Source organism: Zalophus californianus, chromosome X, assembly GCF_009762305.2.
Source record: "Zalophus californianus isolate mZalCal1 chromosome X, mZalCal1.pri.v2, whole genome shotgun sequence".
Taxonomy (NCBI): domain Eukaryota; kingdom Metazoa; phylum Chordata; class Mammalia; order Carnivora; family Otariidae; genus Zalophus; species Zalophus californianus.
The window spans coordinates 129,208,211-129,234,386 of NC_045612.1; the positions used below are offsets into that span (position 1 = coordinate 129,208,211).

The following is a 26,176-nucleotide window of genomic DNA, read 5'->3' on the forward strand; positions in this document are numbered from 1 at the left end:
AACTTTTTTTTTTAAGCACGGTTTTTCTGTTCTCTTTAGTTTGGTTAGGGCTGTTATCAATTCGTTTCCTTTTGTTGTTTTGATCAACACTTATATTCTTCTTTGAAAGCTTATTAAGACGGGTGCTAACAAAATAAATTATTATTTTTCTTAATTACCAGGTCCGTATGGCATTTTACCTAAAACACCACTGCTTAGATTGGAAAGTTTTAATGGATGTTTTCTACACTTTTTGTCCTGGCGACAGGAATAGCATAGCACCCAGGGAATGACCATGATACCGTCTTTGCTGAAAAAAAAAGTCTTCCAAGGCCATTTCATCTGTGGTTCTGTCGCTGGAAAACTGTCATGGAAAACCATTTTAATCAAGGGCAGGCAGTGACGCTGGGTCGTGGGCTGAGTCCTGGAGGGAAGGGGGAGCAGGGGTGACCGCTTCACAAGAAGGAATCGATCCCGTGACAATAATGCGACATGAAACATCCCAGTCGTGGAATGCGCCCTTTGGCCCACCAGCCCGGTCCACTCACCCACCCCACTGCTACAGAGTGTTCGAGGGGCACAGGAAAAGACCCAATTCTCACACTTCAAAATTGTATGAAAGGACGTGCCATGGGGCAGCAAACAAAACCAAATGTTGGAAAGGAAGTCAGTCAGCAGCAAAGTGAAGCAAATAAAACAGGAAGAGAAGAGACAGAGAGGCAGAATTCATAAATAGTATCTAGACTCAAGACCTGACACAAGGAATGTCATTAAGCTTCTGGTAAGCTTCTTGGAAGGAAATCACTTGAAACCAAACACAGGCACATTTCTGGCTCTTCTGGGGTTCGTTTTTTTTGTTAAGATTTACTTATTTATTTTAGAGAGATAGGGCACGAGTGGGAGGAGCAGAGAGAGAATCTAAAGCAGACTCCCCGCTGAGCACCAGTCCAACTCAGGATTCGATCTCATGACCCTGAGATCATGACCTGAGCCGAAATCAAGAGTTGGCCGCTCAACCAAGTGAGCCACCCAGGCACCCAGAAGCTCGTTCTAATGATAGAAACAGAGATTTTTTAAAAAGAAGAAAACCCAACTCGTTTTGGATGAATGTACTTGGCAGATATAAACTTGATCACTCCGATTTCCAGTGTGTGTACTTGCAGCTTAGGATCAGCCTGGGACCCGTGAGATCGGACCTCATAGGCACTTGTCTTTGGGGCGTCTTCCTTCCCCAAGTATGGGTGGGCCATCAACTACCTGGGACTCTGCAGAAAGACACATTGTTGTTTTGTTGTGCAGTGATGGGTTTGCCTTTCTGAGCAGCCAGCCCCTGATGGAGGTGAAGCTGGGGGGGTGTGTGGACCAGCTCTGAGGGGCCGGGCAGACTGCGGTGAACAGAGGAAACTGGGTTTGGGTGGGCAAAGGAAGGGGCCACCCTCCCCTCCAACCACCTCAGCACCTTCCTCTGCAAGCTCCCCAGGATAACACAGTAGGGAAGCCGACTCTGCTGCTTCTCGCCCCCCCCCCCCCCCAGAATCCTCGGGAATCTTCCTCTCCACTGGCTCCTCCCCACCCTCATCCCTCTGTCCTGAGGGGGCCCTCCTGCCACCCCACTGGAAGTCAGGCAGAACCAAAGCGTCCTCTGTGTCATCAGCAGATGGTGCTCCTGTTTCGGGGCGAGCCCCGCAGAGGGCTGACTCCGGGGGGCCTCGGGGTCCCACAGCACCTCTTTGTCCTCGCAGGACAGGGTCTTCGCGGGCCAGCACAGACTGAAGGTGCATTCTGTTCCTGTCCTGGACCTTATTTCTGTCCGCTTGGAAGCTGTACAGTACTACCTTGGGTCTCACCACCGGCCCCCGGACTTATAAAGCCGTCTTGTGCAGGGGCTCAAAAAAAGTCCTTTCCTTGCCAAAACCACAGCGATGAAGGGAGCAGTGAGCGACAGCTCGTTTAAAAACCCGGGGTGAAAGGCACGTCTGTTCCTTGACAAGATGTCTGTATGTGATAAACCCAAAGGGCGATCTGTATGAATACTTACTTCTGTCCAGAAACGACAGCATCCCACACAAGCATTTGCTTCCCAATTAACAGAAATAACTTCGCGGGATTCCTGCATTAGGGCGCTCCCACGAGCGGGTGCACACGGAGTTTCAGCTGCAGTTGCGAAACACAGACAGTTGGAAATCATTACACACAAAACCGGACACTCAGTGAGTCCGCTATGTTTCTACTGATGAGTGGAACCCAGCTCCTGAAGCCTTGAAATTACCCCCGAAAACGGGGCGAACCCAAGCGAAAACTATTTTACAAAATCATGTTAGGGAGAAGAAAACGTCTTTACCAAAAACAAAAAAACAACAACAACAAAAAACCCCAAACCAAAAACACAAAGAGGGCATGTGTGCACTGTGTATGATTAAACGAGCCGGTTAAACGGAAATAAGCTAGCGGGGGGGGGGGGGGCAAAAGGTCATTCAGGTAATTAATTGCACCTCCAACACAATAGATTTATTATTTCTGCAGCAAACGCAGTTCGTCCTCATGCGAAAGAGCTGACGTTTAAAAGAGCTGCTCGCGTCCAACGCATCATTACCGCTTGATAAACAAAATTAACGTAAACGGGGCCTTTCACGATCTGAAGTTGCACTTTTAACGTAGAAACTGCCTGCCTAGGCTCGCGCTTGCTCCGACCTCCGCCGCGCGCACGCTCGTCCCCGTGCTCGGCGGGCACGCACTGCGCATGCCCGCCAGCCAGCCACGGCCGGGCCTCCGGCTCGCTCCCGACGGGCACGCACTGTGCATGCCCGCCCCCGCCCCCTCCGGACCATCAGACTCCCTGCGCGCTCTCGGCTGGCACGCACTGCGCATGCTCAAGTTGCCAGGCCTAACCCCCCCCCCCCCCCCGTGAGCACGCAGGCGCGGCGCCTGCTCCCACCTCCCCGGCCTTCAAGGTCGCTTCGCGGGCGTGGGCTGCACCCCTAAAAAGCCAAAAATCAGGAAGACCTCGTGTGGGGCGGCCCCCACCCCGTCCCCACCGAGCCTCTAAACGCCCCCCGCTTGCATCAAAGCCCACCCCCCGGCCAAGGACTCCGCAGGCCGCTGCGTCCGAAGCCAGGGAGGCGTGCGTGCTGGCGTGCGGCGCCCGTGGCCGCCGTGATGACGCCACGCGTCGCGGTGACGCACGGCGTAGGCGACCTTGTTTGGGAAGGCGGCCGGCGCGCCCGTTTTGAAGCTGCCCGGAGCTGCGCGGGCCTAGCGACGCTCCTGCCGACCATTCGCCGGGCCCGGGCGTCCGCGCAGCCCCCGAGACGCCGGCGCCGCCCGCAGCCCGGACCTCCGGCGGGCCGGGCACTGCCCGCACCCTCGCCCCCTCGCCCCCTCGCCCCCTCGTCGGGCTGGGCCGGGCCGCCGCCTGCTCCCGGGACCTCGGGCTCCGGGCCCGCGAACCCCGCCTCCCGGGACCCCAGGACTCGGGCTTCAGGCCCGAGACCCCTCGCCTTCCCGGGACCCCAGGACCCCGGGACCCGGGCTCCAGACCCGCCACCCCAGCCTTCCTCAGGACCCCGGGCTCCGGGCCGCGACCCCCGCCTGCCCAGGACCCGGACTCCGGGCCCGCCACCCCAGCCTTCCCTAGGACCCGGGCTCCAGGCCCGCGACCCCGCCTCCTGGGGACCCTGGGCTCGTGACCCCCCAGACCCCTGGACCCGGGGCCCGCGACCCCCGCCTGCAGCCATCGTCTGCTCCGCCCACGTCCATTCAGGCCTGACTTGGGTTCCTGGCGCCAGGCAGGCGTGCAGGAGGAAGAGGCTCTTCGGGAAGGAGGGTCCACGCTTTGGAGATGCCGCCCGGCAAAGTCCTGCAGCCCGTCCTCAAGATGAAGGTGGACGAGCTGTTCCTGTGCTGGCTCAGCGAGTCCAGCACGCAGACGATGCTCCAGGACTGTCTGCAGAGGATCAAGATGCCCGGGAGGACTGAGACGGACGGTGGGGACGCAGGGCAGCCCGGGCCCCCACTAGCAGCCGCAGCCCCCGTCTGCAAGCCCGCGGTGTTCGATAGCCTGGGGGCGCCCAGCCCGGCTCCCGCGTCCACCGCGCTCCCGCTGGGAGCCGCCGCTAGTCCCAGGACCGGGCCACCCGTGCGAGGGACTCGGAGATCCGCGGGGACGCGAGTAGTAAGTTACGCTTCACTTCTGCTAAGTCGGGTGCATAGCGACCTGGGGCTCAGGGGTGCGGGGAGCGTCACACGTGAAAACACTCACGTTTGCGCGGTTTTTCCCCCAAACGAAGCCCTATGTGCTGAAACATTCTGACATTGCCGGAGCCCCATGCTGGTCCTCGGGTGGGAATTTTTGGAGTTCCTTTCGAGTCTTTCCGAGTTTTGGTCTTGGGTGCCCACTTCGCAGTTTCTTCTCGGCTTAAGTAATGAGCCTAGAGGTTTTATCCTTCATTTGTCTGGTTTTCTCCTTAAATTGTCTACAGTAGTTGCAGTCAGCCAGCCATGTACCAAAAAAGAGGTTGGTCTCTGGTGCGTAATCCTGTGTGCGTTCGAAGTCACAAAATGTTGGCTCCGGGTGTTGCGGCAAGTGTGGCGGCTGGTGCATACGATGGACCTGCAATACTCCTGAAGCCGGAAATGTTAACGTTGCATCCGAACCTGTTTATGACATTGAAGACGTTTCCGTTGGAGCTAGTGTCCCATCGGCAACACGAACCGTATGGTAGTATCACTCGTTTGATAGCTTCCCAACCCCAACGGACCAGCCGCTAAGGGCAGATTGCGAGGTGCTCCTCCCTGCAGGAAAACTCATTTGGCTCTCAATTACTGGTGTTTTTCTGGCCTCTTCCAGCGGACCCGACGACCTTTCCCAGAAAGTAAGTCTGCACGGAGAGTGGGAACTGGGCCCAAAGGCCACACTAGACACCACCTGGCTTAGACCCTCTAGGGAACCCCACAGGAAGGCTTGTCTGCACCTTGCAGGGCCCCCGGACCATCCCTTGAGCTCTGGTCAGTCACTTTCCCACTGCACCGCAGAACCTTAGTGCTGGGGGCAGTTTTGCCGGAATCACTCGTTTTAACAGAGGCCTCGAGATCTGTGAGAAGGGCCAGCGCTCAGAAGGGTTCTTCCCGTAGGGACAGTGGTTTCCCTCCCCATGATGGCATCCGTACTCCCCCTGGACGGCCAAGGTCTCATTCAGCGAGCTGCCTGCTTGTCGGTAAATAGGTTTCAGCGCTGAGGCCGAGCACCACTCACAGGTGAATTCTTGTATTTTGTGACGCCGTGACGTCGTGGGAACCCTCTTGGGACTGCAGATGTTGGCAAGTCAGCCCTGCTGGAGGAGGGCCACTTGGATGCCTTGGAAAGGACATATTTCTGTAAAGTAGGCCCCAGAGGCATGCACCCTGGGGGATTACGTTCCTCAGGTGTTCCGAGCATGGAGAGGTTGTGTCTGTGAACTGGGAGAGAGGTTGGGCAGGAAGGGGGCCTGCGACTTGGGGGAGGCACTGAATTGAGCGAGGAGAAGGCAGGGGGCACAGGGAGTGGAGGTTCAGAGTGGAGATCCGATGTCCAGTTTTCCCCAGAGGCCGTAGCGGTCTGACTGCGGAAGGCGGGCTGCTGGGCCGGGTCTGTGCGTGGCCACCTGTGGGATTGGGCAGCATGCAGCACTCTGGGCCGCGGATGCTGGACCTGCTTCCACGGCTGGCCGCTAGCACTTAGGAAAGGTGCGCACATGGTGGGGCTGGTGTGTGATCACGATTCTCCCGGTCAGTCGGTTGAACCTCCCGACTCTTGGTTTCGGCTCCAGTCCTGATCTCGGGGTCGTGAGATCCAGCCCCAGTGGGCTCCGCGCTCACTGTGGACTCTGCTTGAGATTGTCTGCCTCTCCGTCCGCCCCTTCTCTCGCTCCCCAGGCAAGGTTCACACAGTGCTGATGCGTGCAGCCATGTGTCTGGAACCCTGAGGCCTGAGCTGAGTGGGCGGTGCAGGGCGTGGGAGCTTGGGACCCAGGCGGAGGCCTGGAAGGCTTGGTGGGAATTGCGTCCTGAGGAAATCTGAGATTCCTCCTCTGCTTTAAAGTTTCCACAACCAGCATGTGCCGCGCTTTTGAGGAACAGCAGAATGCTTTGTCTTCCGCCTTCCCCCCCCAGGTCACAAAATAGTGATGGCTCTCGTCTGGGATGTGGGGTTGGCTTTAAACACGTCTTCGCGTGTGTGGAACTTACGGACCGTTTCAGTTGAATTTAGGGAAGTGGACTGCCAAGGGGACCCATGTTCTCACGGGGACCAGATGCGAGGGGCCCATTCCTGTGCTGCCCGTCCACGCATTGTGTCAGGCGGTGTTTACCAAGACCCGGTTCCCAAGGGCCAACTGGCAGGGGACGGACGGGTGACGCTCCCGGGTCTGCACAGCAGGTTTCACAGATGACACATCTTTTCTCCAGAGTGCACAGACACCCAAGGACTGACCGCCAGCCACCAGCAGCTCCTTTTCACCCCTGCCCCGTGCAATTCCCCGGCTTAGAGGAAGAGGAGACCAGGGAGTCCACACACCCTGAGTGTCTGACTGCCCTGTTACCTTCCCCGCCCCAGGGATGTGCACCACACACGCTTGGCTCGATGCCTCTGGCAAACACGCTACATGCAACAGGCACTTGGAGTGTCTCCCACCTGTCTCCACAGAGGGAAAGCCTGAGTGCTGAACCGCAGGGGCTCCGTGGGTCCCTCACCACGATCCCAACCAGGCAAAGCCCTGAACGAGCTTCTAAGGGCGTTCTTCCTAGGGAGTCAGAGCTTAGCCTGCATGCTCTGTCTCTGCACCTACTTCGTACCCCAGTAACGATGCCCAGCAGAGGAAGACTCTGCCACAGCCCGTGCACCTGACTTTCAAGTGTACAGCACTTGCTCCGGGGCCTCCTTCCTACCGCTCCCCCACAGTGGTCAGTATCCCAGGGGCCGCTTCCTACTCCTTCTCCACAGTGGTCAGTATCTCAGTGACCTTGCCCAGCAGATAGTTCACACTCTTGCTGAGCCCCCTTCCTACTCCATCCCCCGAGTGGTCAATATCTCCGTGACTTTGCCCAGCGGCAACTTCAGTCTCTCGCAGGGGCACCTTCCTACTCCTTCTCCACCGTGGTCCGTAGTGACCTTGCCCAGCGGCTAGTTCAGAGTCAGTGGGGCCCCTTCCTACTCCTTCTCCACAGTGGTCGGTATCCCAGTGACCTTGCCCCGCGGCTAGTTCACACTCTTGCTGGGCCCCCTTCCCACTCCGTCAGCCCAGAGGTCGTTATCCCAGTGACCTTGCCCAGCAGCAACTTCAGACTCTTGCAGGGGCACCTTCCTACTCCTCCCCCGTAGTGGTCAGCATCCCAGTGACCTTGCCCAGCGGCAAGCTCAGACCTCTGTGGAACTCCTTCCTACTCCTTCTCCACAGTGGTCCGTAGTGACCTTGCCCCGCGGCTAGGTCAGACTCAGTGGAACTCCTTCCTACTCCTTGCCCCAATGGTCGGTATCCCAGGGACCTTGCCCAGCGGCAAGCTCAGACCTCAGTGGAACTCCTTCCTACTCCTTCTCCACCGTGGTCCGTAGTGACCTTGCCCAGCGGCTAGTTCAGAGTCAATGGGGCCCCTTCCTACTCCTTCTCCACAGTGGTAGTATCCCAGTGACCTTGCCCAGCGGCTAGTTCAGACTCTTGCAGGGGCTCCTTCCTACTACTCCACGGTGGTCCGTAGTGACCTTGCCCAGCAGGTAGTTCAGACTCAGTGGGGCCCCTTCCTACTCCTTCTCCACAGTGCTCGGTATCTCAGTGACCCTGCCCAGCGGCTAGTTCAGACTCTCGTAGGGGCTCCTTCCTACTCCTTCCCCTGCAGTGGTCAGTATCCCACTACCTTCTGCCACATTAATTCATCCTTCACACAAGTCTGACAGGAAAAGATTTGATGTGTATTTAGGGTAGAACATAATTCTAGTGACGCTTTAGTGTAGCACCACGTTTCAGAGCATTTTCAGCTTGTAGGGCTGAGGAGCTCCTTGCTAACCCTTGTGGACTTCAAGCAGAGCTGTCTGCTAATGCATTAGGGGATGTGAATTTTTCACGTACTACAAGCATCAGCAAATACAATTTTGACCGTAAAATCTGATGTCCTTAAATTTAAGGACTCTTGTGGATAAATAGTTTTTTTTTCACCTGCTCTTCGGCCATCGTGACACCCCTGTTCAAATCCTCTCTTTATACATAACTTAGATGCAAGTCCTTTGTAAGATAATTGTTTTGCAGGAGGTGGGGGTGCTCAGGGGCTCCGTGAGGAGGTAGGGGTGCACTGGGGCTCCATCATCAGGACGTAGGGGGTGGGCAGGGACTCCATCATGAGGAGTTAGGGGTTTGCAGGGGCTCCGTGAGGAGGTAGGGGGTGCGCAGGGGCTCCATCATGAGGACGTAGGGGCTGCGCAAGGGCTCCATCATGAGGACGTAGGGGGTGCGCAGGGGCTCTGTGAGGAGGTAGGGGGTATGCAGGGCCTCTGTCATGAGGAGGTAGGGGGTGCGCAGGGGCTCCATCATGAGGACGTAGGGGGTGCGCAGGGGCTCCATCATGAGGAGGTAGGGGGTGCGCAGGGGCTCCGTGAGAATGTAAGGGGTGCGCAGGGGCTCCATCATGAGGAGGTAGGGGGTGCGCGGGGGCTCCATCATGAGAACGTAGGGGGTGCACGAGGGCTTCATCATGAGGACGTAGGGGGTACGTGGGGGCTCCGTGAGGAGGTGGGGGTGTGCACGGGTGTCCATCAGGAGGTAGGAGGGTGTGTCTGACCGTCTGACCATGTAGCTGGGCTGTCTCCAACACCGGAGAAGGTGGTCTGGATGTACATCCTGGAGAGGTGAGCCTCTCCTGCAGCTCACAGGTGCTGTCGCTGATGTCACCCACAGAGGGTCGCCCACCTCCCCACACTTGCAGAGACACCCAGAACAGCTCCACAGCAGGTGGGCCGGTGCAACATTGTCATGCTGGCCGTTGGAAACGTCAGGTGGTTGTTCTCTCGACTAGGTGGTGCTTGCCCTTTTATGACTCTGTCAAAACTCTGCTCCGCTCCCGAGACACGACCGTGCCCCCAAAGCAGACAGCGATGTAGCGTGACGTGGATCCTGCACATACTGAACTGCTGCGTTAGATAGAAATTACGTGCCCGCCTGGGACGCCTTCGTGTTTGCTCGCGGCCCCCATCGCACCTAGGCGCCCCACCGCATCTCCTGCAGCGAGCTCACCAGCGGTCCGCGCCCGGCTGGGACTTGTTTGCTCACAGCCCCCGTCGCACCAAGGCGTCCCATCGCATCTCCTGCAGCGAGCTCACCACCGGTTCGCGCCCGGCTGGGACTTGTTTGCTCACGTCCCCCGTCGCACCGAGGCGCCCCATCGCATCTCCTGCAGCGAGCTCACCAGCGGTTCGCGCCCGGCTGGGACTTGTTTGCTCATGGCCCCCATTGCACGGAGGCGCCTCACCGCATCTCCTGCAGCGAGCTGGGCTGCTTTCCACTTTAGAGTGGTCGTGAGTCGTTCTGCCGAGGACATTTGCTTCTAAGTCCTGGGGTCAACGTATGTTTTCATTTCTCTTAGGTAGATACCTGAAGTGGAATGACTGGGGTTTGTGGTAAATGGACGTTTGACATTTTAGGAAGCTGTTGGACTGATTCCCAAAGTGGCTGCACCGTTTTACTTTCCCGCCAGGGACGTGTGAGGGTTCCGGCGCGTGCACTTTTGGCGCAGCGCCGTGTTGTCAGGCTCCTACCTGTTCTGGAACGTGGGCGTGCTGTAGGTCTCTGTGGGTTAAGGTAGCTTCCTGATAACCAAGGGTGTGGAGCAGCTCTTCATTGGCTTGGTGGGGGGGTGTGTATATATCTTCAGGGAATCATTGATTCATATGTTTTACCTGTGTTCCCTTCATGCGGTTTCTAGTTTTACTGACTTGCTACCGTTCTCCTGCCTTCTGGATACAGCTCTGGGACTCCTCAGCTCCTGTGTTTGGGAAATCTCCTGCTGCCCTGGGACTTCTTTTCCCTTCTTGCTGGTGTTTTTCGAAGCAGAAAAGTTTTACATTTGGATGAAGTTCAACATATCATTTATTTTCATTGTATCCCTAGAAGGACGTCCTGTAATCTAAATCTTGGCCAGATTCAAGGTCAAAAGATTTTCTCCTGTTTCTTCTAGAAGTTATAAAAACTTTCCTTCTTTCCTTAGATTTGTGATCCATTTCAAGTTAAGTTTTATGCGTGGTCCTAGGTAAGTTTCTGGGTTTGGGTTTTCTTCTGACTACCCCTTTGCTGCTGCGTCATTTTTTGAAAAGACCATTGTTGTTGCCTTGAAATGTGTTGGCACCTTTGCCGACCAGTGGTGGGCACAGATGTCTGCACGTATTTCGGAGTCTGTTAGATGCACGGATGCAGACGTCCGTGTGTGCGCCCGCACTCACGGTCTGGGTGAGGTGTTGATCGGTTTTTGGATGTTAAGCCAACCTCGATCCCTTGGATGAAGCCCACGTGATCATAGTTAATGATCTTTTTTATACGTGGCTGGGTTCTGCGTCTGGCGTTTTGTGAAGATCTGCGTGTCTGTGTAGGGAGGATATATCGGGGTGGTTTCTTCTATGACGATGGCTCTAGCTTTGCTGTCCGGGAAGCAGTGGCCTCATAGAGGGAGCTGTGAGTTTTCCCCCTTTCTACGATTTCTGTCAGACCATGTGTGATTGATACCATCTCTTTCTGATGCTGTGTCAACCTCAGGCCGTCTGTAAGTCTGCTGTCTGTTCCTCCATCTCATCTGGAAGCAGAAGTCTGCCCTTCGTGTTTGAGAGAGATTTTCAAAGCGTACATCACGGAGCAGGTCCAAACAGGTATCAGGACCTTGCTGCCCCACAGCCCACAGACCCTCACCTCAGTGTCAGTTAGAAACCAGCATCGGAAGATAAATTCGGGAGCTTAAACAGCTCATTGGTGCAAGGACAAAGCGCCGTGGGCAGAATGCCACAAGGAGGCACGGAGGTCCTTGCTCCTAGTACAGTGTTGCCTTTGTTCTAGAGCGTGTGTCCTGACTGCCTCGTTCTCCTGTGTAGAGTGGGGGGGTGGGCAGGAGACGCATCCACAGCCAGGCCTGTTTCCCCTCCCACCTATGCAGCGCCCTGGACATGGCCCCCTTTAGACAGGTCTCCGAGCCGCCGTGTCCAGGCGCACGCAGTCGGAGCTGTGCATACATACGCTTTCTCCCAGGGAGCGCTTGCCCGCTCTTGCCCCCGTGGCAGTGGGCCCTATCCACGTCTCGTGACCGTGTCTGCAGACTGGCCCGTGGCCCCAGGGCCTGCGCTGCTTTACCATGGTGGAAACGCTCGGGGACGTGTGTCTCTGGAAACTTTCTGTTTCCAAATGCTTCCACATCATGTAGCTTTCAGAGTAGCTGCTGCAGTGGCGGCAAAAATGGTCTCCATTTGGGAAGTGACCCCTGACGGTCATCCCGGCCTAGGGTCACCGGTCTGCGTGTGCCAGGCCCATGCCATCCCCTGCTAGCCGTGCGCCTCGGGCACTCCAGCTCCGTGCCTTAGTTTCCTCATGTGTAAATGTCACCATGACCTCCCTCCTGGGCTGTCACGAAGGTCTGAAGTTGCTCCTGGGGAAAAACACTTCTAAAGATTAGTCAGACGGCAGGGAATGCAGACACTTCTCCCTCCATCCTTCCCTCCCTCGCTCGCTCTCTCATTTCTCTTATAAACATACCTCTGAAAGTTTGAAGAGCACTAATCTTTGCCCAGAACGTATGTACAAGTGGACAGATGAGTAAAAGCTTTCTTTTTTCTATTTGGAATAAAATGTCCTGTTTGTAGCAGCATCTTACTTGAACCAGGCCGGTATGCTTCATGTTTTTTTACGCAGCCCTCGTGGTTGTTGGTACGTGTGTGCTTTCATCACTGCACACATTTCAAATGGGAACACCAGAGACCTGAATTTGAACGGCATCGTTTTATACGATCTGGTGACGGCACGAGCAGGTGTCGAACCAGGTGGACAGTTTTGTCTGCTTTGCCCCCAGCCTCCTGTGCTCTGCTCATGTCACCGCTGCGTGGGATTGCTTGTGAACGAACCGCCCCAGACTTAGGAACTACACGGGGCACTGGCTGAGCTCACAGATCTGGGGCAGGCCCTTTAGGCCAGCTCGCTGGGGCAGGTCTTCTGCGTCTGTGCTCAGGGGCACAGGTGTCTGGCCTGTGCAGCCCCGCGTGTGCAGCCCCAGCAGGAGTGTTTCAGTAGCAGGGAGGGGCGCCCCCATGCCGTGCACACACTCCCTCCTGTCTGTGGCAGTGATGTGTGGCTAGCGCACAAGCCCAGATCTGAGCGTGGGGCATAACCCTCTCTCTCCTTGTGGGACAGGCTGCAGAGTCATATTGCAGAGGGGAAGCAGGGGAGGGCCTGCCCATTTGTTCAGGCTACACAAAGGGCATCTCTTCCCAAAGGTGTGTAGGGAAAGGGAACGGAGGAAAATCAGCAGGTGTGGCCTGTGGTGGCAGGAACGCCACACAGCAAGCAGCCTGGGTCTATATCTGAGACGTAGGCTGGGGCACCCTGCGGCCCCGTCCGATCCCTGCATGGCTCCTGGCTCTGGTCATCCCAGGCATGAGGTGTTTGGGCGGCCTTCCTGCAAGTGGCATCTGGGTCCGAATGGACCAGCGGCACGCCTGTCCTGTGGCCTCACACACCACTCCCGGGTCACTCAGCACCCTCGTTTTCTTGTCACCTGGTGATTTGCACACACTGCTCTGGTCTGTCTCTTTGGAGACTTCAGAGGGGGTTGGTGGCAAACCCGTGAATCCTAGAGGACATTCAGGAAGTGGGGAAGACAGATGCACTAGGGCCGACACAGGCAGGAGGCAGAGGAGAAGGAAGTGAGGGGGCCAAGCTCCTGAACAGGAGTGAAAGCAGGAACAGGGAGGGGTGCTTAGATGGTGTGGAATGAACGCAGAGCTGGTCTGGAAGGCTGCCTCCCGTGTGGCCCCAACTAGATGCCCCGTTGCCAGAGGCAGACGTAGGGAGCCCGTGAAAGGGCCAGCGCTGCCGGGATGGGGCCAGGCGGGCCCAGGGGACCTGAGGCAGCGACCCCGCTCTGCACGGTCCCGTGCTGGTGGAGTCCTGTCCTTGTGAAGGTGTCCAAACCCATAGATGCTTGCAGCACCAGGATGAGCCCAAATGGACTCGGTGGAATTCCATTAATAACGTTCTAGCTCATCGCTTCTCACAGATGTACCGCCCAGCACCAGATGTTCATAATCGGGGGAACTGCAGGGGAAGGGTGGTTGGGGAGGTCATGGGAACTCTGTATTTTGTGCTCCATGTTTCCGTAAACCTGAAACTACTTTAAAAAACAAACAAAAAACAAAAGTGAAGCCCATTATGGAGGGGAAGGTGGGTGCAGTGTGCTTTGAGTCGTTGCTTTGGAACCACTCTCATGGCTTCTCGGATGTCTTTGTCCCTGGAGTGGGAAAGACAGGCTGCATCCACCTGCTGGGAGACCACGTGCCAAGTGCGGGCTGACGAGGCGTCCTGCAGTTTCTTGGGGGCCCAGCTCTAGCCGGTCTGGGAAGGAAGGGCCTGTCCAGCTCTGTGTGGGACCTGGTTCAGAAAGGGGCATGTTATGGAGCCAAACGCTGCTTCGTGCTGCTCGGGGGTCATGTGTGTGTTTTCGGGACGCTCGTGTTTCTGAGTGTGGTTCTTGAAACAAGCAGTAAATACGCAGTGAGCTTGGACTGCACCCTCCCTGCGAACTCTCTGCCTATGGCCACTATGTCTGGCAGGTGGTAGGCTCCTGCTAAACCTCAGCAGAAGGAAGGGAGAGAAGAGAGCTCGGGGAGGGTGGAAGGGAGAGGCGAGGACAGGTAAAAGACCCCGCATCTTCTGGAACAAGGTGGACACGGGTTGGGATGGAGAGTAGGCCCATCTGACCCTTACAGAGCCGGAAGAGCAGCCTGGTTGAGGGGCCGGGGGCATCAGGATGAACAGATCCCAGATGGAGTCCTGGGACGTGGGCCACCAGGAGACCGGGTGAGGCCTGCCCAGTTAGTGCCCCACACGTGTCCTCACAAAAATAGGGCCGTCTTTCTCCCTAGGAGGAGTGATGTCCATGGAGAGATTTCTCCAGGCTGCCTAGTTCCCAAACATAATACTCACTCGATACTCGGGTGTTTCTGTCCCAGCACGTGGCAGTCCTTGCACTGGGCTGTGCAGGTGTGCTCACTCTGGGAGGTGCAGGTGTGCTCGCTCTGGGAGGTGCGGGTGTGCTCCCTCTGGGCTGTGCAGGTGTGCTCGCTCTGGGAGGTGCGGGTGTCCTTGCTCTTGGTAGTGTGGGTGTCCTTGCTCTGCACCATGCAGGTGTGCTCGCTCTGGGAGGTGCAGGTGTGCTCACTCTGGGGAGTGCAGGTGTCCATGCTGCGGACTGTGGACATGTGCTCGCTCTGGGGAGTGCAGGTGTCCATGCTGTGGGCTGTGCAGGTGTGCTCACTCTGGGCTGTGCAGGTGTGCTTCCTCTGGGCTGTGCAGGTGTCCTTGCTCTTGGTAGTGCGGGTATCCTTGCTCTGCGCTGTGCAGGTGTCCATGCTGTGGGCTGTGCAGGTGTGCTCACTCTGGGAGGTGCAGGTGTCCTTGCTCTGGGCTGTGCAGGTGTCCTCCCTCTGGTGTGCAGGTGTGCTCGCTCTTGGTAGTGCAGGTGTCCTTGCTCAGCACTGTGCAGGTGTCCATGCTGTGGGCTGTGCACGTGTGCTCACTCTGGGAGGTGCAGGTGTCCTTGCTCTGGGCTGTGCAGGTGTCCTCTCTCTGGTGTGCAGGTGTGCTCGCTCTGGGCTGTGCAGGTATGCTTCCTCTGGGCTGTGCAGGTGTCCTCGCTCTGGGTTGTGCAAGTGTGCTCGCTTTGGGCGATGCAGGTGTGCTTCCTCTGGGCTGTGCAGGTGTGCTCGCTCTGAGGGATCCGGGTGTCCTTGCTCTCAGCCCACTGCTTGGAGCCACCCCGTTTGCTGTGCATGACCAGTCACTACAGTCTGGTGCATGTCCCTACACGTCAGTTACGTGGGGTACACTCTTCAGCATCTGCACAATCTTGTGTTCTTCTTGTGTTAACCTACGTTCTTCCTTCTCTGTGTTCCGTGACATCTTGTTTTATGTACACTGTATCCTACCTTACCTGCTCTACATCGTGTGTTACCTTCTGCGGTTAGCTACTCTAGCTTATGTTACATTGTATCCCATCCGCTTTGCTCATGACTTTTTACCCTGTTGGCTTCCGTTGTCTGTTACCAGAGTGACTTGATCTCTGTTCTATTCTACGTTATCTACATTGTGTAGAAGGGCGGGAAAGCTATAAAATCCTGAATACTCCCCCCACGCCAGCCCTATTTGTGGAACGAAAGCATCAGAGGACCCTTTGTGCTTGATTTTCTCGAGGGTTAAGTGCCGGGAGGGAGGGTGCTGTGCGCAGACCCCTTTGTGTTTGGCACGGTTTCAGGGAGAAAGCAGCTGCTTTGGCTGCATCTGGGCTTGTGGGGGCCAGCAGAGATCTGGAGCCAGCTCTGTAACAGGTTCTCTTGTGTCCTGGACAGACTTCACTCCTGTGCAGAGCGCCTCTTCTCATCCCTCCCTGTGTTGGCCAACTCTTCCCCAGATCACTGCACTCCTCTGGAGAGCGCCTGTCGCCCCCACCCCCAGAACTAGAGGCGCCCGTCCCGAGATGTATCCTTGCGGACCTGTTTACGCGCTTGTCCCTCTGGGCTGAGCCACAAGACAGGGTCACCGTGCGTGCGGGGAGCTGCGTCTGGGACTCCCACCCTCCCACCGGCAGCTCAGCCACAACAACTCCGGCCGGGAGTGGCTCCCGCCTGCACGGCCAGGGGCCTGTGGGGAGGAGCGGAGCCCGGCCGCCTCCCCCACCCTGCAGCCATGTGCCCTCCTCAGCCTGTGGAATGCGCGCGGCCCAGGGCCGGCCCCCAGAGCGCCCGGCCGGCCACGCATGGAGCGCGCTGAGCCGGGCCACCCAGACTGTCCTGCCGGGCCCAGCTGCCGCCCCGAGCCTGCCGGCCCCGGCCCGGCCCAGCCCCGAGAGCGCGAGCGCGAGCACAGTGCCTGGCCTGGCCCCCGGCGGCCCATGCGGGCGGACATGCGGCTCCGGGAGCTGTCCCTACGCCAGGACCCGGATCTCAGGCAGGAGCTCGCCTCCCTGGCCCGCGGCTGTGACTTCGTGCTGCCCTCCCGCTTTAAGAAGAGGCTCAAGGCCTTCCAGCAGGTCCAGGTGGGGCGGGGGTGCCTGTGCGTCTCCTGTGGTGTGGTGTGCCTCTCCTGTGAGGCTCCCCCGTGGCCCCTGCTGAGGTCTGGATCGGGGGGAGGGCCGCTCATACTCCCGGGGTCCCCACCTGCACATGTCCCTCCCGGGACAGATTGAGGGGGGGCTGCTCGTATTCCCGGGGCCCCCACCTGCGCGTGTCCCTCCCGGGACAGATTGGGGGGCATACTCCCGGGGTCCCCACCTGCGTGCGTCCCTCCCCCGGAACGGATGGGGGGAGCTGCGGGTACTCCGCACGTCCCTCCTGGGGCAGATTGAGGAGGCTGCTCGTACTCCCGGGGCCCCCACCTGTGTGTGTCCCTCCCGGGACAGATTGGGGGGCATACTCCCGGGATCTCCACCTGCACACATCCCTCCCGGGACAGATTGGGGGGGCTGTTTGTACTCCCGGGGTCCCCACCTGCGCCCGTCCCTCCCCCGGAATGGTTGGGGGAGCTGTTCATGCTCCCAGGGCCCCCACCTGCGCTTGTCCTTCCCCCAGAATGGATGGGGGAGCTGTTTGTACTCCCAGGGTCCCCACCTGTGCGTGTCCACCCTGGAATGGATGGGGGCACTGTTCATACTCCCGGGGTCTCCACCTGCATACTCCCCCCCGTTTGGCGGGGGGCTGCTCATACTCTCGGGGTCCCCAGCTGCACTCATCCCCCCCGGAACGGGTGGGGGGGCTCCTGCTCGCACTCCCGGGGTGCCCACCTGCACTCGTGCCCCCCCCCGGGGTGCCCACCTGCACTCGTGCCCCCCCTGTCGCTCGTACTCCCGGGGTGCCCACCTGCACTCGTGCCCCCCCCCGGGGTGCCCACCTGCACTCGTGCCCCCCCCCCCCGGGGTGCCCACCTGCACTCGTGCCCCCCCCCCCAAACGGCTATGTCGTGGCTGTAGAGAGCAGGTGTCCCGTGTGGCGCTGGAGTGTCAGGGAAGGCCTTCCCTAAAAGGAAGCCCCAGCTTCCCTCCCTGTGGTTTTAGTGGCAGAACAGCTCAGGTCAGGAAACCGCAGGGGGTCTGTGATGAAGCGGCTCTCTCTCTCCAGTGCAGAGAGGGTTTGGCGTTGGCCGGTGGCTTGAACCTCAGTCGTAAACATCGGGGGCTTTTACCCTCGTGAGCGGAGGGAACCTTTCCCCACGGCCGTGGAAGCGGCCGCGTTCCCTGCTGTCGCTGCCGTGCTTTGTGAGCGCTGTGTGGGCATACTCAGAGACCGCAGCAGCGACCGTGGACGCCTGGGTGGTGTTTAGTCACAGATCGGCTTGTGGACTTTGTGGTGATTCTCACGAGCTGAGAGCGCTCACACCTGGCTTTACGTCTCCGTGTGTGTGTGCGCGTGTGTCTTGTCAGTGGTTTAAGGGGACCACGTCCTTGAAAAGGCTGAGACTTCCCGCGAGCTCCCGAGTCATTCAGGTTTCTCTGCGGCCACTGGCCCTCCACCCGCCCCCTAGTGCTCAGGTGCAGGGGGAGACAGGACATGCGGACTGGAAGGGGACGGGGGAGAGGGGACGGGGGCTGGATGTGGGGGACAGGCCCGCAGCGCTGGAAGCTGGACCTCTGTTCGTTCGCTTGCTCCCTAAGTGCCTTGCATCTGGGTTTCCAGACACTTGCCACGTGAAACACTTGCCCTTTCTCTGCTAGTGAGGAGTTAGCGCCTGGTGTGGCCTAAGGAAAAAAATGCCACAGAATGGAACAGGGCTTTTCAGGGGGAGGAAGAGAGCTGCTTTTGCTGATTCTGTAATTGGAGTTTCGTTTGTTCACATGTCAACATTTACACGCTTTGTGTTTTCCTCTGTCTGATGGTGTCTTCCAGTTTGGGAATTCTGTGTTCAGGTGGTTTGTGTTGTACGTTGTTCCGTGTCTTTGAGGAAAGTGTGTTTGGGATCTCTCTAAGACCATGAAAGTGGGACCAGCCATGGAGGATCTCCTGCCACCCGGTCGGAAGATGAATGTTTGGTGGTTTCTGGTCGACGGTTCCCTAGGATGTTTGCGGGACTGGCAAACCCTCCTCCTGCTGCTGCCTGAGTCACGGTGACTTGCCATCAGGGGGTCTGCCCCCCCCCCCCCCCCCCCCCCCCCCGGGAAAGGCGGATTGTTTTAGGTTGAGCCTGTCTCACCAGCATCACTGTTTGGGAGACAAATTCTACGAATTCCTCTAGTGGGAAAGCGCTTCATGTTACAGAAGGTCTCTTTCAGCGGGGTTCCGCAGGGATGAGCATGTGTCCCGGGTACAGTGAGTGTTCTCTGGGGTGTGTGTGGTGACTCAGACGGGGTTTCTTGTGGGGGAGAGTTGCGGGAGGAGGGGGGTGGTTCCTGCCTTCCTTCAGCCCAGCGCATTGGAGTGTGGGTCTGGACGTGGCCCTGGGCAGGTCAGCACGGGGCTATGGTGGCCAGGGGCCATGGGCATGGTGGGGACCACCGTGATGACTGGGAGGGAGATGGGGCTTTATGCAGGGTGATTGGAGGGGATGGGAGGCTGGGGGAGGGGTGGGGGAGATGGGACTGGGGAGAGATGGGGCGTGGGGGCGTGGGAAGGAGGTGGAGGATGGGGGAGGGGAAATGAGATTGGGGAGAGATGGGGCACAGGCACATGTGGGAGTGGAGGAGGAGTGGGGGAAATGAGATTAGGAGACACGTGGGGAACGGGGGGAGGGGCAGATATGGGGGGAGGGGCAGATATGGGGGAGGGGCAGATGAGATGAGGGGAAAGGAGCAGTGGGGGTGGAGGGTGAGAAAAGAGCAAATGACATTAGAGCAGAGATGGGGAATGGGCCTGTGGGCAGGTGGGCCATGGGGGAGGGGTAAATGAGATTCTGGGAGAGATGGAACATGGGCACATGAGGGGTGGGGGAGGGTTAGGGAGATGAGTTTGGGGAGAGATGGGGCATGTTGGGGGGACATGGAGGATGCGGAAGGGGAAGTGAGGTTGGGGAGAGATGGGGGATGGGCTGAGGAGCAGGTATAGGATGGGGGAGGGGAAATGAGTTTGGGGAGAGATGGGGGCATGTTGGGTGCAGGATGGGGAGGGGAATGAGTTTGGGGAGAGATGGGGCATGTTGGGGCTTTGGGGGGGCGTTTGCCTCAGACGTGGCTGGGCTTTTAGCTCCACGTGTGTCCTGGACTCGGGGTCAGGGCACTGTATGGACTGTGGCTGCATGTCTGGGCCACGGGCTCGCCGTGCTCCTCAGCCCTCATTCATTCGTGCCCGCCTGCCCTCCCGGGGGCTCTGGGGCCTGGCACATACCCTCGCTGAGCGGCGCAGGGACTCTCGGATGCTGGCCTGCGCTGTCTCTCGGTCAGTGACCCCCGCCCCGACCTAGGAAAGCTGCTGTGCTTCCTGCCCCCACCTCAGCTGGGACCCCAGCTCCCTCTCCCCCCGCCCCCCCTCCCCCATGGGGAATCTCCCTCCCCACACTCCCGCGTGCTACACTTGACGGTGCCCCGGGCCCCCCCCGTCCTGCACTCTGTCACCACCCGGGTCCTGTACCGCCCACCCTGTGCAGCTTCCCTGCGGGGTCGTCCCTGTGGACGCACAAGCCCCCAGGACACCATGGGAGGCCCCCAAAGACTGCATCCCCAGGTGACTGTCCTGTACCGTGAGCTTACCTCTCCTCCTCCTGGTGACACCTGGTCTCTGGGCTCAGGCCGTCCCGGACACCGAGCAGAGCCTCACGCTGCACGGGGTCACGGGGCCAGGGCAGGGTTGGACCCGCAACGCACGCTCCCAGGGCCCCAGGAGGTGGACGTGTCCCCCCATCTGTGAGGCTGTGGATGCCGGTGCCCCTCTCATGGCACTCCCTGGCAGCACCCGGTGGTGGCACGACCTCATCCACATTTTCCAGCCCTGTCTCCCAGGCTTTGTGGACACCAGACCATCCATGCCCGTTCTGCCTGTGGGCACGGAGCTGAATGGACGTCCCGCTAGCTGGGGGGCCTTGGATGTGGACCTTGTCCTGGCGCACTCCCTGGCCAGCTCCACCAGGCTCCGTGTCCTCTGGGACTTTGCTGTCCGGCCCCCACTCAGGCCTGACACATGGACACCTGGAACCTCCTGATGTGGAGAGGGCGTCTGCACAAACCTGCATGGAGGTGGACCTATGCTGTGGTCATTTCAAGTCCTCTGCATTAACTCTCACCCCGACTCCCGTTTGTGCATCCAGTATGTCCTCTGCAAATCTCATTGGTGGACCTCTGCCAGGTGGCAGGGAGTGGTCCACGGAAGCCGAGGAGAGCTGGTGGCCCACAGGGCCCTCCCGTGCCGGCCACGGTGTCTCACCGCGTGCAGGCTCAGCTCGTGGCCCGCAGGGCCCTCCCGTGCTGGCCAGAAGTGCATGCAGGCTCACGGGGAATTCCCCGCCGGGCTCCTCAGTCCCGTCCCAGGCAGGACTACATCTGTGTCTCAGGTGGGAGCCCGCCCTGGGGCCCTGTGAGCTGAGCCGCCCGTGCCCAGCATGCCTCTGCCTGGCCTGCTCTTGTTCCGACACCTGGCTTTTACTGTGTGTCTTATCCGGGTGGCGTGGGCGAGGGTCAGTTCCCACGTCCCAGCCCTCACCCTGTGACCTCTGAGCATCAGAGCCAGTGCTCAGAGGAGGTACGTCAGCAAAGACATGGCCCGGATCGCTTCTGTGGACGTCCACCCACTCGCTTCGACGGGACGCTGTGTCCAGCCCCACGTGGACAGGATGGCCCTGGTGTGCGTGTGTGGGGCGGCCAGCGGCGTCCTCTTGCTTTGTGGCCTTGTGATGAGTCAGTGCCCTCTCCAGAAATAGCTCTCCGTGGGGAGGTGTCATCTTTATCAGGGAGCTCTGGGCAGCATGCCGCACGAGGCTCGCGCTGACCGCGCGTCCGGCTGGACTAAAGGCACAGTGCCCTGGAAGCTGGGTGCCCGGGCGTCGGCGGCTTGTTCTCACTTTTCCGGAGCCCTGAGGCCTGCTGTGGAATTCTTGTGTGCACACACATGCCTTTCTGCTTTCGTTTTTGTCACGGATGTCCGGCTTAAGGTGCTGGAGGTCAGGGAACGGCCCTCGCGTCTCCTGCAGAATCTGCTGAGACCTCCTCTGCAGACCAGGAGGTGGCCAGCTCCCAAAGGCGGCCTGTGTGCCGGACAAGAATGTGTGTCCTGCAGCTGTGCTGGGGCCGAGGGCTATTTATGTCCAGGAGATTAAACTTGTAAATCTTCTGTGTCCGCACCAGGTTGTTTTGCTTCTCATTGTCCGGTACACGTGTCATCAGCGCCAGGGGAGATGGAATGCAGCCTCCCTCCTTGCTGGACGTCCGTCTGTCCCCAGCATTTCTGTCCTGGGTGCTAAGACTCCGTGCGCAGCCCAGCCCGGGTCCTGGGTGCCGAGGCTCTGTGCGCAGCCCAGCCTGGGTCGTGGGTGCCGAGGCTCCATGCGCAGCCCAGCCCGGTGTCCTGGGTGCCGAGGCTCCGTGCGCAGCCCAGCCCGGGTCTGGGTGCCGAGGCTCCGTGCGCAGCCCAGCCTGGGTCCTGGGTGCCGAGACTCCGTGTCCCGGGTGCCGAGGCTCCGTGCGCAGCCCAGCCCAGCCCGGGTCTGGGTGCCGAGGCTCCGCAACCTAGGTCATGGGGGCTTCTGTGTCGTGCCCACAGTGCGGTGTACTAACGCTCTCGCAGAGGTGCAGGCTGTCGCTGGGTGGTGTGGCCTGTCCTGCAGCCACACACGAGCCTTCTGAGGGCCACAGAAGCTGGACCGTATTTCCAGGATTTAAAAACTTTTCAGTTTGTGCTCTTACGTGTTACACGTGTGTCTTATAAATGAATACTGTTTTCTTTGTTCTGTAACTGCAGCATTTAAGCCACGTACGCCTTAGGAACATTTGTCCGTTCACTGACTTAGGTTGCGTGTCTTTCTCTCCTCGCCCTTTGCGTTTTGCTCTCGTACCCCTTCAGCACTTACGCCGGATCTGCCACCTGCTCAGCTTTTCTAGACTCACGGTCAATCACAGTCTTTACTTTCAGATTCCCTGAAATGCTGCAGGTCACCCCCCCTCTTGGTGCTGTGCCGTGGACACGGCTTTTGAAAAGGAGTCAAGTCACATTCTCGTTACTGGTTGATGTGGTTGTCGATTGATTTACGCCCGCCACACACCCCTTCCCTCGCTGCACCTTCGCCCTTGCTACTCAGAACTTGCATGTGGCCGTGCTTTTCTCAGTGCCCTCTCTGTGTCTCCACGAACCCGTGTTTGCAGACAGAGACTCTGTGTCTCCTCGGACCCATGTCTGGGGACAGAGACTCCACGTGTCCGGGTCGGACACAGAGACTCTACGTCTCTCCACGTGCCTGTGTGCGCAGAGACTCCACGTCCCTGCGAACCCATGTGTGTGGACAGACGTCGCGTGTGTGGACGGGAACTCCGCCTCCCCATGAGCCCGTGTCTGGGGACAGAGACTCCACGTGTCCTCGAGCCCATGTCTGTGGACAGGGCTCCGTGTGTCTGCGAACCCGTGTCTGCGGACAGCTCAGTTTTGTGTTTTGTGTTTTGTTTTGGTCTAAACATATTCGCGTGCACGTCTCAGGGACAGCCTCACGGCGGGTGGCCTCACAAAGGGCAGAGCTGCGGGATGGCGCCGCCCTCCCCCGGGGGCTGCTCAGGGTGGTGTGGGGTGGTGTGGGGTGGTGGTGTGTGTCCACAATGTGCCGGCCGTGTGGTTCCGTGCTCCAGTGAAGATGGCCCTGTTGTGTTGTGTTGTGTTTCATCCTGGCTGTTTCGGAAGATGTGCTGGCCGTGTCTGGTGTCCCGTGGTTCCATTCTCCTGTGTCTGCACTTGGGTTTCCTTTATGGGGGCCGTGTGGGGAGCACTGGGAGCCCAGGACTCTGGGTGCACCCCCCCTTCTGGGCGGCCATCTGAACGCTGGCTTCTGTCCGTCCCACTTACCCACATCTGTCCTCGGCTGTGGTCTGTCCGCCCTGCCGTCCATCCACTTGTGTTGTCTGTGAATCTGCTTGTGACATCTAGACGTGTTGTTTGGGTCTGTGTTCAGTCGACTTGGACTTTCAGGCATCTCATTTTTGTTTTCTGAACCATGTGAGAAATACTGGTCCTGCATCTGATCCTGCAGGTATCTGAAGTCTCGGCGGGTTCAGTCCTGCTGTCTCATTGCTGCTCTCCGTCCTGGCGCCTTGTTTGCATGTGCACTTGTGAGTTTGGACCAGGAGTTGCCCCTTTTCCTTGGGACTTTGAGGGAGTTTTATGGGTCTTGAGATGATGATGGGTGTGCCGGGGACAGATCTTGCTGCTTCCAGGCAGGGCGAGTCTGGCGTGACCGTACGGTATTGAATAGAGGGGTTTGGGGTTATCCAGACTGATGCAGGCAGGCTGAGTGCAAGAACCCAGGGGAGGGTCCCACAGGACCAGCCAGGAGGGACCTCAGCTTCTCACAGCGTAGAAATCAACTGCGAGCCACAGAAAGTAATAGCAGAGTTTAGTAAATAGCCCAAGTGTCAGATGGAGAAGAGCAGACAGGGTGTCTGGAAGGCTCGGAAGGGAGAAAACAATGAGTGTCGTCCTTGCTCGGGGTTGGGGCTTCTTTTGGACAAGGGTGTAGGGTCTCTGCTCCAACAGTAATGCAGGGTAGCGTCCGATCAAAGTGAGTGTCCGGTGAATGACAGCTGTTAGTCTGTGAATTAAAGGGGACGGGGAGTGGGCACGGATGTCAGCCTCAGCCGAGGTTTGTTCCAGCTAGCGATGCAACATGGTTGGGATCTGGCTCTTCCGTGGTGTGGAGCCCAGGACAGAACTCAGAGAATGACCTACTGTCTCCCTCCCCCCTCGAACAGGGAACAGAGCTGCTGTGCTTATTCAGGCAAAACACGGGATGTGAGTAAATCGGGCCTGGCAGAAAACTGGCAGACCCAGAGCCGGATGGAGACCCTTGGCTTCCCTGCTCCAGGATTCTGTGAATGTGGTGTGCAGAGCCGAGTGAGCGTCGGCCGTGGCCCGGAGTTCTCAGGGGAGGGTGGCCCCCGTGGCTCCCCGCTCCTTGATGCAGCAGCATGTGTGAGGCCCACCGTTTTCATTCCGTGGCATCAGGCGTCGGTGGGGATTGGTTTCTGGCTAATTCTTCCCACGGGGCTGCAGCTCTCGGGGACCCACACTCGGCACCGCTCCGTTCCAGGACGCTGGACGGTGTCTCCTGACCCCTGAGCTCGTTGGCAAGACTGTAAAGAGACGGTCATTTCAGCCACGCAGACGACACTGGCCTCACTGGGTTCCCCTTCCAGGTGTTTGTGGCCTGAGGAGGCCTTCCTCTCCTGCCAGGACATGGATGCCCTCGGCAGTATTTGTCAGGTATTCTGTGGAGCGTTTTCAGGGACTCTGAGCGGAAGCGTAGGTCTGGGCTCCTGGGATCTTACCCCGCACGAAGAGAGAGCTCACCTGGAATTTCCACTGCTGGGCTAGACTCCGTGAGGTTCCTACAGAACGGTGTCGTCTGGCCTCAGACGTTGGCAAGGGCAGATGCGTGCTTGGTGAGCGGCTGGCTGTCGGGTCCCCACCTGCACCGGAGACGGGCAGGTTCCGGGCTTGGAAGCACGCAGGGGGACACAGCCAAATGTCGCGTCATGTGGCCAGCACGCTCGGGGGTAGCAGCTTCCTGAAACAAAGGGAAAGGCGTGCTCCCTGTAGGAAACGTGCACCCCGGCAGCCTGTACCGCTGGGGGCCTGCTCTGTGCCGACCGGGGTGGGGGGGCGGGCGGAGCGGGTGACCGGCCTCGCTCCCTCTAGTGGGGAGCGCTGACACACCTTCTGAGCCTGGTGAGCCGTGGCGAGGCCGGTGAAGGGGCAGCAGGTGGGATGCGGGGAAGGGCAGGGGCGGGGTTCTGCGGGGAGTGCTGACCTTGTGACCTGGGTGATGGGGCCTCCGAGGAGCGAGGAGCAGCGGCAGGGCGGGGGAGGAGTGTTCTCTGTTCAGGGTGACCTCGTGAGCTCCCACGACCCGCCCAAGAAGGAGCAGCAGGGTGGCGGTGGGTGGACTTTGTGGCCGGCAGGGTCTGAGTGTGGTCTGGGATGAAGTGAGGGAGGGGCTGTGGGGGTGTCAGGGCACAGTGGGTGCAAAGGCCCTGAGGCAGGCAGTGACAGGTATGTGCCAGAGCCCCCGCACACCCGCCCCTCCCCAGGTGCTGTGGTTCTCAAACCCTCTGAGCAGGGACCCTCCTCCCACACCACCCCCAGTCGTGGGGGAAGGGGAGTGTGGCTCCCGTGGACGAGAGGCTTCTTGCTGGTGGGGAGACTGGTGCACCGAGGGGCGTGTTTGCCGAGCAGAGACAGAAACCTGTGGCCCCCAGGCTCCCGGGTCCGTCCGGCCTCAGTTCCTAGCCCCTTCCCACCCCTGCCCCTCCCTCGTCCCCCTCTCCTTCCCGTGTCTCCCAGGCTCCAGCCTGCTCCTTCCCTCCCCTCCCTCTGTCCCTAACCCCCCTCCCCTCCCCTCCCCCCCCACACCAGACTCCCCTGGTCTGCATCTCTCCATGCACTGCTGTGTGCCCTTGCTCTCTGTACGAGGGTTGAAGGCCCCGGGAGCCGGACGCTGTTATGTCTGATTACGCCGGCCCCCACGGTGGCTGAACAGAGAACACGTCTCATGAAAACGTGCCTAAGTCTTGGAAGGGGAGGCCTCTGAGCACCGAGGAGTAGGGGACGGGTCCGTCCCTGACCTGTGACTCAGGGGACACAGGGCCGTCCCTGACGTGTGACCCCAGACTCTGGGGACTGTCCTGATGTGCGACTGAGGTTGACGGAAGACGGTCTCTGAACTGTGACCGGGGAGCACCGGGACTGTGTGCTGAGCCGTGACCTGGGGGCATGGGAACCGCATTGGACTGTGACTGTGGAGCATGGGGACTGTCTCTGTGG

General features: G+C 59.1%; 1 protein-coding gene across 3 annotated transcripts in view; it reads left to right on the forward strand.

Moving 5' to 3' along the window:
- The first annotated feature begins 3,783 nt into the window (after positions 1–3,783).
- The window catches only part of PPP2R3B (protein phosphatase 2 regulatory subunit B''beta), a 55,763-nt gene continuing 33,370 nt past the window's right edge, over positions 3,784–26,176 (forward strand). For 2 of the 3 annotated variants that reach the window (XM_027607965.2, XM_027607963.2), the window contains exon 1: positions 3,784–4,150. In XM_027607965.2, coding sequence (XP_027463766.1) covers positions 3,818–4,150 — 333 coding nt within the window. In that variant the 5' untranslated portion in view covers positions 3,784–3,817. Of the gene's footprint in view, positions 4,151–15,734; positions 16,279–26,176 lie in introns of those variants that run through there. The other variant, XM_027607966.2, reaches the window with a different exon arrangement.